The 12,032-nt window shown below is 50.3% G+C and overlaps 1 protein-coding gene across 1 annotated transcript; it reads left to right on the plus strand.

Moving 5' to 3' along the window:
* The first annotated feature begins 483 nt into the window (after nucleotides 1–483).
* Nucleotides 484–8,423, plus strand: NSFL1C (NSFL1 cofactor). Its single transcript, XM_009634807.2, is given in 9 exon segments — nucleotides 484–544; nucleotides 546–730; nucleotides 1,720–1,794; nucleotides 2,949–3,114; nucleotides 3,459–3,551; nucleotides 4,193–4,302; nucleotides 4,766–4,903; nucleotides 5,413–5,577; nucleotides 6,606–8,423. Coding segments are annotated over 9 exon segments (1,140 nt in total). The 5' UTR covers nucleotides 484–499; the 3' UTR covers nucleotides 6,769–8,423.
* The last annotated feature ends 3,609 nt before the right edge of the window (nucleotides 8,424–12,032 follow it).

The following is a 12,032-nucleotide window of genomic DNA, read 5'->3' on the forward strand; positions in this document are numbered from 1 at the left end:
GAGGTCGGGCTGAGCCGTGGCCGCGGGTCCGTGGCTGGTTGGGGCCGAGCCCCGTCCTGGTTCTCCTGTTAATCTGACCACAGCTCATTTCTAGCGCGGGGAGGAACGGGGGTTCCTGGGTTTTGCCGGGTTTGCGTAGGTTTTCCTTGAGTGCTCGCGAGGTTGTTGGTGCTCTGCTGTCTGCACTGTCAGCAGCAGTCCCAGCACCCCCAAGTTATAAGGGGGACATCAGCCACCATTCTGACCCTCTCCCGTCCCCCTTAAATCATCTGGCCGTGTTATGCTCACAGTCTGCCCACGGATGTCACAGAAGCAGCTGCTTCAGAACAGTAATTTTAGCGTAACCCCTGCAGAAATATTGCAGAATTAGGGCCTCCGGTCAGGGAAGCAGCTCTGGCATAGCTGTGGGTGGGGAGCATCCTACCATAACAAAGCCAAACGTTAGAATTTGGCAAAGCCTCGTCTTTGCTACGACCTCCAGAAGGGGAAATGACGTGAAATGATCTTAGTGCTGATGTGCCTTCGGAGGTCCAACGTGACAGAGCTGCAGCGGTGTTATTTGTGTGTGGTTTTTCCATTGTTCTGGGATGTTTGCTCTCATCCTGAAACGCTCCTGCGCTGTTCCTTTCCAGATTGCGCTTGCCAGTTTCTACGAGGACGGGGGTGATGAGGACATTCTGACTCTTCCCCAGCCAACACCCAGCTCTATATCCAGAGGCACTGCAGCCAGGTGAGGAGGGAGCTTCAGCTCAGGCCGATCTGTTTATTGGCGGCTCATTAACCTGGTAGTGAAAACTATTTGTGTAAAAACGCCAGCTCTGTCCACGGCACTGATGTATGGTAATTTTCAGGAGAAATAGCTCGGCGTTTCGGTCTGTTTCACCTCGGATGGCTCTCTAGAAATTGCGAAAACATCAGCATTTATACTTCGCAAGCGCAGATGTTATTGCACAACTTAATCCAAAGATCAGTTAGGACAACTTGCCTCATTGCTCAGGAAAAGCTTGATTTGTCTTTTGAGGTTAGAAGACAATCAGTTGGCGATGCTTTCGTTTGAGCAAATTGTATCTCCACAGGAAAAATATTTTCTAATTTTATGTGACGCCTGATCTGATCAAGTCGAGCATTTTACAAAAAGAAGTTAAATTGCTCCTTGCCAAATCCCTATGCAGTAGGGGAATACTATCCAGTTGTAAAGGGAAGGAGTTACTGACTATATCTCGAAGGAAAAATGCTCTCTGTTCAGGTTTTGGTGAATAAAGTCCATATTGCAGAAGAACCCTGTTTCAGTTTGGATCACAGCTAACAGCCTCGGCAGAAACAAGAGGGGGAGGATGTGGAGGCCGGACTGCCCTGGGGCCTGGAAGAGAAACCTGTGCTTGTGCAGGTTTGGAAGGGGCGCCAGCTTTTTGAAAGGGGCAACAAACTCTAGGAGCAAGGAAGGTGACTGAAGACTCACTGCTTTTGCTGTGTCTGCAGCCGCCGTCTGAGCCCCCTCCGACGCACCCGCTCCTGTTTTCTGTTGGTGTAGTTGGCAGAGAGGTCCAGGAGCTTGGGTCACCGCTCGGTTATACCAGTCCTGACCTGTCATTTCATAGAGTAATGAATCGGACCCTGAAAGCAGAACAGGGTCAGCCTAACTGCTGCCTTCAGGAGCTTTTGCTTCTGTGGTTGAAATGCGTCATGAGGCTGACGTGCTTCTCCGATTGACTTTTGCAGTGACCATCGAGTAACATCGTTCAGAGACCTTGTTCATGCGCAGGAGGATGATGATGAAGAGGAGGAGGGACAGCGGTAAGTTTTCAGTTAAAGACTTAAAACCTGCAGGTGTATCCCTGCCCTTTTGTGATGGCTTACCACTCGTGCATGTTTTTTTTAAAAAAGCAGATTTAAGTCGATAACGAAATCTCTGTAGTGAAAAATCTCAGGTTTGGCATGGAGAAGTTGGTCTGTGCAAAGTCTGTGCACGAGCATGTGCTTGGCGTTGCTGTGTAAACACCAGTTTTCATCACTGAATTGTGCTGTTGAGAGAAATCCTGAGGTAGGATGTGGAAGCCCTTGGCTAAGGATAGAAGAAAGCCCAGATCGTCATTTGTGTCCAAGGAGAGGGGAAATGTGGGAAAAATGCAGGGAATGTTTTTCTTTCTATTTGGAGTTTTGGGGGTTTTTTTTTGGTTGGGATTTTTGGTTTTAAGTGCTGCTGAAGGGTAATGTGTGGAGGTGGAAAGAAAAACGTAGTCCCCTTTCCAATGGGAACATGGCGTACTAGCGGGAAAGGCATCCACAATGTCGGCTGTAAGCAGTTCAATACCCTCAAGAGTAACAGGCAAGGTAAACTGAATGGAACTGATGTATCTTAAGGTGGCTCAGTCGAGGTAGGCTGCCTGGTCTTCTGCAAACAGAAGTGAGCTTGCTCTGTCTGTGTTAACAAGCCAGCTGGACGCTAAGAAAGCCAATCTTCCAGAAGTGCTTAATTGCACTTCACTGACTGCGCATTCATTGCTTCCAGTTCGGGTCCGTCCTGGGTGTGGTGATCTTTCAGTGTGGCATGAACGTGTGCCTTCCCTCAAAATACTGGTTAGGTGTCGCCCATCTTCCATCTGATGGGTCAGAGGCTTGCTGGGAGTCTTGTTGAGCTTGGTGACAGAGCTGGTGCTAGCGTTTGAAACTGAACCTTGTTAGGCTGGACTGTTTCTCTTGCTAGGTCTGAGAGAGTTATTATCCATTTGCTGCTATTGGCCAATGGATAATTTTACAGTAACTGACATAAAAAGAAAGTCTCTGTAGTACAAGAACTTGTAAGTGGCTACAGTAGGAGATCCACTGGTAGTCACCAATATTTGTTGAGCCAACCTGTACAAAAATGAACTGAATCCTGATGTAAAACTGCTGGGTTCTGTCACAAGCAGTGGTCCAGTCTTACCCAGAAGCCGTGTGCTTTCTGTTAGGTTCTATGCCGGTGGCTCGGAGAGAAGTGGACAGCAGATCGTTGGTCCTCCGAGAAAGAAGAGTCCCAACGAGCTGGTGGAGGATCTCTTCAAAGGAGCAAAGGAGCACGGCGCAGTGGCTGTTGATCGGTCAGCCAAGAGCGCTGGCGAGACTAGCAAGCCTAAGGTGAGGAGTGATGAGTTCTTCTTCCTTCTGTTCCCCGTTTCAGTTAAGGCTCCCACCATGACAGCTCTTTGGTACTGTGGAGTCCTGGAATTATTTTAAAAGGCAGCTAACTGGACTCCTCTCAGGGCAGCTCCAATTCGTGTGTCACAGTGGCAAGAAAAGCCGCTTTCTCGTGCCATATTTATTAACTTGTTCAAGCTGGTCACTGTGCCTGAAGGGCAATAGGTGTTGCTGATGCCACGAAGCCCCCCTGTTCATCCACGATGGTGTTTGGGGAAGGGGAAGCAAGCTGTCTTGGGTTTGTGTCAGTCTGTAAGCTCTTTGCCCACCCCTCTCCCTTGCAGCCTTTCGCAGGGGGAGGGTATCGCCTCGGGGCTACTCCAGAGGAGGAGTCTGCTTACGTGGCCGGAGAGAGGAGACAGAACGCTGCTCAGGATGTGAGTATCTCTCTGTTCTGTTTTGTAGACATCACCCGAGGGATTTCTCTGCTCTAGCTACCCAGCTTGCGAGCCCAGAGAGTTATAAAGCTTGATAGAAACTCAGGAGGGCAGAAGTACGGTAAATCCTGCTTTTCGTGGGATTTCTGATTAGAAAATGGTAGATGCTTGGGTCTTGGGTGAGCACTTTTCTGATGAACTTTTAATTAAGGATCTGAGCATTCCTTACAAGCGCAGCTTGTGAAGAATAGTGGGCAAAGAGCACTGGGCGATTAACTCTTACGCGTTGAAGAGATGTGGAGCTAACAGCATCAATGCAAGATTCTCTCGTGCTTGGTTTGTGACCACATACGCATCTAGGCCGTGGTGGGAGCTTGGTTTAGGCTCCTCGCCTAGCACACTCCTGGCTCTCCAACGATATTTATCAAAAAGGGGTCTGTAGTGCCACCTTCTAGGAATTGATGCATGGCCATTACATAGCCAGTGCTTTGGGTTTTTCCCTCAGCACAGAGGAACCTGGCTGGAATGTTTTCTGCACCTTGAAATTCCTCTACCAGTCAGGAACTTCTCACTTTGCGTCTGGTTATTGTTCTTACGAATATGCTTTAGCGAGGCTGATTGTTGTCTGGGGGCTGCTGCAGGTGCATGTTGTACTGAAGCTCTGGAAGAGTGGATTCAGTCTGGACAGCGGAGAACTGAGGAGCTACCAGGATCCGTCCAATGCCCAGTTTCTTGATGATATCCGCAGAGGGTACGTAGCGAGAGGGGAGAGAAAGAATGGCTGTTTGCTGAAACATAAGCATTGGTGGAATTGGGGATGCTGAATCAATGGCACGTTTCACCTGAGCTCCCTTGTGAGAGCTGGATTCTTCATATGGAAACCATGGGAGGGCAGACTTGAACATTTACTTCAGATAAATGGGAAGTGGCCTTGGTTTGTGTGGGCCTTGAGAGCCTGAAGTGAACGAACAGACTTTCGTATTTGGGCTGAGAATTCTTGATGCATCGTGTCACTCCAGGTGAGGGCCAGGGGAAAGAAACCTTTCATTTGTGTCTGTTAGTGGGGGGAGGTGTGGGGAGGTGCATCTGACCTGTTCATTAAGCAAGAGCTCACTGCAATTCCTGAAATTCCAGAGGTCTGTTGTTGGCATTTTTTCTCCACACTTTCCTGGCTTCCTTCTTCAGGCAGCTGCCTTAGGACTCTCTCTTTGCAGGGAAGTCCCGGCAGAGCTGCGCAGGTTAGCGCGGGGTGGACAAGTGAACCTGGATATGGAAGATCACCGTGACGAGGAGTATGTGAAACCTAAAAGTGTCTTCAAAGCTTTTACTGGAGAAGGACAGAAGCTGGGCAGGTGAGGAGACAGCAGCGCTGGTTTGCTGTGCGTGTGATGCGAGACAGTCACTCAAGAGTTCTGCTAGGTCAAACCTTTTGAGTCATCTTTCTGAAGAAGAGGCACTCAGTGCCTATGGCGTGCGAGGTGTTCCTCGAAGAGAGGAAATGAGCCTTACTGGCACGTACTGTGAGATGGCGCAGTCGTTCCGTGGCAGGAGGCGGATCCCTAGTTTGGAACCACCATGCTGTGTCACGGAGAAGCCGTGTTTCCAAGTTACGCTGTCCCTGTGGGGGTGTGGAGACCCGTGATATGGCGCTACGAAGGGAGATGGTAGAGGTGAAGTTCTAGGCAAGTGCCTGCTGCCTAGCAGACTCCTCAGGTCTCACTTCCTACTTGCATTGGTGTCTCTTGACTGGGAGCCCTGGTAGTTGGGCCCAGCAGGCGATAAGCTCACTGCCCGATTCCTGGCACCCTGCAGCTGAGTCATTTGGTTTTTAACAGCTCCCCTTGTGTCTCCCTCTTCTCAGCACTGCACCCCAGGTGATGGGCACCAGCTCGCCAGCCCAGCAGGCAGAGAATGAAGCCAAAGCCAGTTCTGCCATCGCTATTGATGAGTCGGAGCCCATCACCAACATCCAAATCCGGCTCGCTGACGGTGGGCGACTGGTCCAGAAGTTTAACCACAGTCACAGGTACAAACACAGCAGGATACGCAGGTTACTGACTGGGAAGGCCTGAATGACCCTGCAAACTGTGCATAGATGGAGCAGATGGTAAAATTCTGGCTGGCCTGCTAAAGGGACCTCTGGGGATCCTTCTGTATAGGTGAAGAGGAATAACATTATTGTGGGGTTTTAAGGCAGTGGCTAATTGTTGGAAGGATAGGATTTGCTTTCCAAATAGTGAGGGATTATAGCCAGCGACACTGCACCTGGGGGCTTCAGTATCATCAGCAGAACTTTCCTTAATGTCACCTATAAAAAACCTGAATCTCTTCTAAGGGCTTTAGAAATCAGATCATTAGGAACTTGGTTCAGTTATTCTGACTCTCAGTTCTACTGGGCTGTTCCCTGGGCTGAATGGAGCACCCAGAGGTGCAGTTCAGTTCCCTTGGATGAGCAAAGCTGGCCTATGTGCCCTTCTGCTTTATTGGACTTCTCTCCTGAAGTCCTTCTCCCCTACCCGATCTCTGAGAGTGTGGCCATTTGTTCATACTTGTTCCTCCAGTTTCTGTAAGAGAATCAAGAGTGATGCAGTTACAAAACCCTCCTTCTATGATCAGGTGCAAGAAATAGATCCAGTGTCGCTGTTGTGGCTGCTCGTGGGAGTTGAGCTCATCTAGACTATGCTGTGTGTGACGAGCTCAGTCGCTTACAGCAGCTAGTGGCAAGCAATTTGTTAACCTGTTCACCTTGAAGGGTTCAGAAGCCTTCAATTTCAAATAGCCACCTGACAACGCCAGCGTTCAGTTGGGCAGCGTAAAAGAATGTTTAGCCGAAAGTCTTTAACCTGTAAAGCTGCTTGTGTTGTTTCACTGAATGGGAGCCTACGGAGGAGTAGGTTAGATCGGAATTGTCTGGCCTCTGCTGTTAGCTGAAAAGCAAGTGCAGCGACCGCAGGGGTGCATGCTCTGGGAAGGGTGAATTCAGGCTGTCGCCGTGCGCTCTTACAGGATGTTCAGTAACGGGGTCACCCCTGTGTGTTTGATCCCTTTGGACAGGATCCGTGACATCCGGCTCTTCATAGTAGATGCTCGGCCAGCGATGGCTGCCACCAGTTTCGTCCTCATGACCACCTTCCCAAATAAAGAGCTGACTGATGAGAACCAAACCCTGAAGGAAGCCAACCTGCTCAACGCTGTCATCGTTCAGCGGTTAACATAAAGGAACCCACCCCTCGCCAGGCGCCTGCCTGCCTGCAGCGCGCATGTGTCGTCTCGTCCTGTGCGTGCACCGGCGCCGCGCAGCACAGGCTCACATCTTCTCGTAGCTCTGGGTTCTTAGGTCTTGGTTGGACTTTTTTTCTCTTTAGTTGCGTTTGCCATGGGGTTTTTTTTTTGTTTTTTTTTTTTCTTTTTGTGATGATCAGTGGACTTTAAAATAAATAAACAAAACGAATCCGTTTTGAAAGGAGCTGCAGCCTATTGTGCCACAAATTCTCCCACGAGAGTTCTGTTACCTTGTGGATTGCATTACCGCACTCTTTAGAGGGGAGGAAGGTAAGGGGGAAGGGAGCTCCCAGGGAGCAGTTGCTGTCCACACCAATTGACTGCTTGTTGCAATCTTTCTGCTCTTCCCTCTCCTCCAGGGGCTGCTGCAAAGCACTCCCTTTCTTTTCACATATTAAATATAAACTAGACGAGAATGGGTGATCTGATTGTCGGGACCGTGGTTACACTACTGTAAAAGTGTAGTGGGGGAAGTCTTTGTGAGACAGTTGTTGCTCAGTGTGAGGAAAACTCTGATGTGCGTGCGTGCAGGTGCAAGGTTTAACACCCTTCTTGGGCTGTTCCGGAGAGAAAGGCCTGACTTCCCTGGCCTCAGCAGAACTCCTACGGTGTTCATTGCAGTACCCAGCAGCTCTGCCTGCGTTTCCTCCAGCAGTCCAGACTGACTGCAGTTTTAATTTGCTGTATTGCATTTCTCTGAGAAACCCTGCTGCTGACTTCTTCTTTCCAAGGAGGCACAAAGCTGAATCAGCTTGAAGTGACTGAAGGTAAAAGGCAAACAGAGCCTGTCTTACTGGAAAGCAAGTTTTATTTTAAGAGGTGAATTATTGAGGTGATGGAAACAGCTCAGGTGGAAAAACTCAAGGCTGTAGCACCCTTTGATTTATTTCCTCTCCTCTGCTGAGGACTAACATGGCTGAACACCTGGAATTCTCCAGCTTTGGTCTGTTCCGCTGTTTTGTGTTTTGGGCTCAGGTCTCCCTATCTTTCTTTCCTTTGAACAAAATCCTGCGGGTGAATTTGTTAACATGAGGGACCGGTAGTGCTGGCGTAAGGTCATGAGTTGCCATCTAGTGTTCTGCTGTGGCACTCGGCACCGACCCGTGGCATCCTTGCCCTCCTGGCCCTGGGCTTCGGAGCAGAACTCGGAGCTGGGCTGAACCGTGGGCCTCCAGGCAGCAGCTAAGCAGGAGCTGCGCTGCACCCAGCGCTGTCCCTTCGAGGGAGGCTGGATTGCTGCCGGCGAAGGGTTGGCTTAGTCACACTGGAGCCCTGCAACCGCTGTGCTAGGTCCACCCCCCTCAGCCCTCCGAAGCTTCCAGGTCCTCACCTGGGTGCCAGCAGAGAAGGCGCTGTAGGGACCTGCGGGCTGGGGGAGGGCCAGCAGGTTGGACGGGTTCGGCACGAGAAACTCGCTTGGCTGCCTGTATTAATACAAAACTGCAGGAGTAGAGACCAGACCTCAGCACGGGCATTTTTACAACAGTTTCTCAACTGAGAGCTGAGTTAACTTACGTTTTTCATTACTAAATGGATATATAATGTGTGTAACAGCAAATTTGTAAATTATTGTGAAAATTACCATTAAAAGCCCGCGAAATAGGAGAAACGGCGTTTGACCCTTTCTAGTCACGGCTGCCGTCTGCTCGCCTGTTTTGGATGATGTGCTCCTCGTATTGCTCTGGGTCTTCAGCTAAAGGAGATTCGAAGTCTCAGGCAATCTGCTCGCCTGTTTTGGATGATGTGCACACGGACGTCTCCTCGTACTGCTCTGGGTTGGGCTGCGAGCAGTCTTCAGCTAAAGGAGATTCGAAGTCTCAGGCATTTTTAAAGAGCTTTTCTGACAGGTGAACCTGGGGTCTGCCTGCCCGCGTCACTTGATGTTGTACATGATGACCACTTCGTCACCTGGGTGAGCCAGCATGGAGAGAATTCGGAAAGGGAATTTCCCTCGGAGCTAAATATAGTCACAACTGCCACGTGGGAAGTCGCTCCTTTTTAATTGTTCATCGGAGGAGTTCTTGTATCCTGATCTCCACATGTGCCATTTTGGAGACCTGGGACAACGTCTTCCAGAGTGCATGGCCAGGATGCGCCCCTAGGCCCAGAAAGGGAGTTTATTGAACAGAGAGAGGAGAAATCATTTGTCTCCTGCTTCTGCCTCGGTTAGCCAGCGGCATCGGAGGGCCCAGGTGGTGATGAGCTGGCATCTGTGGTCATTGGCTGGATGAGCTGGACACGTTGGTGCCCTCAAATTAAATGAGGGTTGGCAGCCCCACAGCAACTCGCCTCGCTGCTGACCTTAAGGATTTTGTCGCGCACGTTCTGCTCACCGACGGGAAGTTCTGCGGCCAGGTTTCCTCCTGGCTCTCTCCTTGCCAGTGGGGACAGAAAGGTGCTGAATTCAGAGGGGCTGCGGCCTCGGAGATGCTTCTCTGGCAGGAAAAGCGAATTTTTCCCCTGAGCCAGAGGGTGGCGATGCTGCAGGGATGTTCTGCCAGCTCCCAGCCTGCGGGAGCTGCCCCTTGAGCCCCTCCGGGACGCCGCTGCCCACCCCTCCTGCCTCTGATTCTTCTCGGTTTTTGTTTTTGTATGTGATGAGCAGTTCTTATCTCCCGGTGAGCAGGATCGGCTCTGCCCCGTCGCCTGGCTGTCCGAAGTGCGCCCGAGGGGAGCGCTGAAGCGGTATCAGTAAGCAAGACAGGAATACCTGTCTCCAAAGCTGGCCAGAGAGCCAGTGGAACCAACTGGAAGCAACATACAGGCAACCTCCCGTATTAAACTGTCTCCTCCTATGAGCTGGTGCAATGTTTCACTATAAAATAAGCTATAAAGCAAAAATGACAGCCAGGCTAAGTAACGGGGAAGAGATAATAGAGCAGAACAGGAAAAAGGGTAGTGGTGGAAGAGAAACATCTGGATTTTGTAAGGAAAATCACCTTCCTGGTCACTGGTGCAGCTCTTTGGTGTTTGACGTGCCCCTGCAGGAAGGTAAACGCTCCGTTCTGACACTCCTGTAGTTTGTGATGGTTGTTAGAGAGTTTATTTGACGTTCTGTTAAAGTCTCCTTCCTCTGTCATTCCATTGCTTTGTTCTAACAGATTCATAGGCTGAGATCGGGCTTTTCTAAAACCGACATTTATGCCTGCAAAAAAAGCATCTTTTTTTCCTTTGCCCCGGAAAGCATTTCACCTTGAAATTTTTCCTTTTCCTCTGCCTGTCCCCTCCACAGGGGAGCCTTGCCTGTCTTCCTCGTCTTCCACGCGCTGGTGCTAAGGCAGCACTCCACGTCTCCTGTGAGAACTCGCTTCTTTCCAATCTCTGCATGATAAGATACAGCTCAGTTTTACGACTCCGCTGATGTCTTTCCTGGTATCCGAGTGTTTTTCTTTGAGTGCTGTGTTTTAACGGCTTTCCCTTCCTCACACAGGTAACTGTAGGACTTCCTTGGATATTTTTTCCCTTCGTACGCAGTTTGTTGTTTCCTCTTCTTCCTTTTCGCGTGTCCTCGTTGATAACATTTAGTTCCTGTGCTTTCTGATAGCATTTTGCACCATTTCCTGGAAACTTTGCCTCCCCTCCAATGCTGCTTTTGCCATGGGATGGTTCCTGGTCCGTGTTTCTTGCACGGTCGATGGTCTGCCTACCTCAGGAGGTTCTGCCATCCCAGTGCCTTTGCTCAAGTAGTTTGTCAGTGATCCTGGTGTAAGAACATCCATTTCAAGGTGTAGCTGTACTTTCAGCTGCTTCTTCGGGTAAAATAACGTTAACAGCACAAAGCAGCTGGCTCGTTGGCTCGTTTTGGCCCCAAACTCAGGTAGCTCAGCTAGCAGATCAATGGAAGCAGCACCAAGCGGTAGGGAGCAAGAAACCTCAGGGGGCACACGTGCAGCTAGAAGAGGAGGACTGTAAATTTTGGCCTAATTTTTTTTTTCTTGTTGCCTTTGGTTATACTCAGTTATATTTCATTTAGTCTTTGCTCCTCGTTGCTGGAAAATACTAAATCTTTCCAGAAGGAGAAAGTGGCCATGGCTGCTTCTTGGGTGGGCCTTCAGCTCCCTGGGGTCTTTATTTAGAGGAGTGATTAAAAGGATGTCGGTCGGCTCCTGCGATGTTCTTCGAAGGTGCAGTCAGGAGGGTTTTCTTTTGAAAGCAGCTGCTTTACAGATCCTTTGTTACCAAGGAAAAGGACCTAGAGCTGATGTTTATTCTGACTCTGTGGTTACAGCAGAAAACTGGCTTGGGGGATTGGTGTCACTGTCACATAAACCAAGATGCTTATGGCTTTCTTCACAGTCCCCCACCATGAGGGGAGGACCTGGGGTATCTGCATCAGATCCTCGGGCAGGAGCTGGTGCCTGTTCAGGAGTCTGCTGTTCCAGGTAAGCCTGTGTTAGGTGTTTTGCTAGGTGTTGAAAGCAAGACAGGGCTACCCCCTTGCTGCTTCTGAACGGTCTTGTTTCTCTTAGTGAGCCAGAATGTTTATAGATGGAGACCAGTAATTTTAAATGACAGATTTAATTAAGCAACAAAGTTGTTTTTCTTACCAGGCTGTGGGTTTTCATTGGCACTTGTATGGTAAACACTTGGCATCCTCCAAGGAAGGGTGTCTGACAGTCACTCGAGGCAGAGCTGGGGAGCCAGAGCCGGCGGTTCTCAGCCGTGCCCGCTGCCCGGTGTGCTCCCCTGGCGACCCAGCCTCATCCCCGATGAAAGAAAAGCATTTCAGCTCCTCTCGCGCTTTGAGAGCCAGACCAGACTTCTCCGAGCTGACTGCCTCTGTACCTGTCCTTCAGGCGATGGACGTAGGCATCGGCGCTCTGCCTGGTGCGAGGGGAATTAGCCATCGCACGCACACGTGCCTGCTGAATCGTGCAGAGCGGCGTCTCCTCACCTGCGGTCCCTGTTAACAAGGTCTGATCACCCTGCCCGCTTTCATGGTGTGTTTTAGGCAGTTTCACTTCGCTTTAGGAAGCAGAAATGCCTGAAAGTACCTGATGTCTGCTGAGAATTCAGCTGCGAGTCTCCTCCTTGCTCTGGTAGATAACGCACGTGCTGTACCACGGGGCATAAACATAGACCGCGGGCGCGATGGCGGCGAGTGGCTGCGGGAGCTGGCAGAGTGTGCGTCGCTGCAGGCTGCTTGGGGCCTTTCACACCTTGGCTGCTGCCAAAGTGCAAACTGGGCTCCTACGGCAG

This window comes from Egretta garzetta, unplaced genomic scaffold (assembly GCF_000687185.1).
Source record: "Egretta garzetta isolate BGI_Z169 unplaced genomic scaffold, ASM68718v1 scaffold223, whole genome shotgun sequence".
Lineage (NCBI taxonomy): Eukaryota > Metazoa > Chordata > Aves > Pelecaniformes > Ardeidae > Egretta > Egretta garzetta.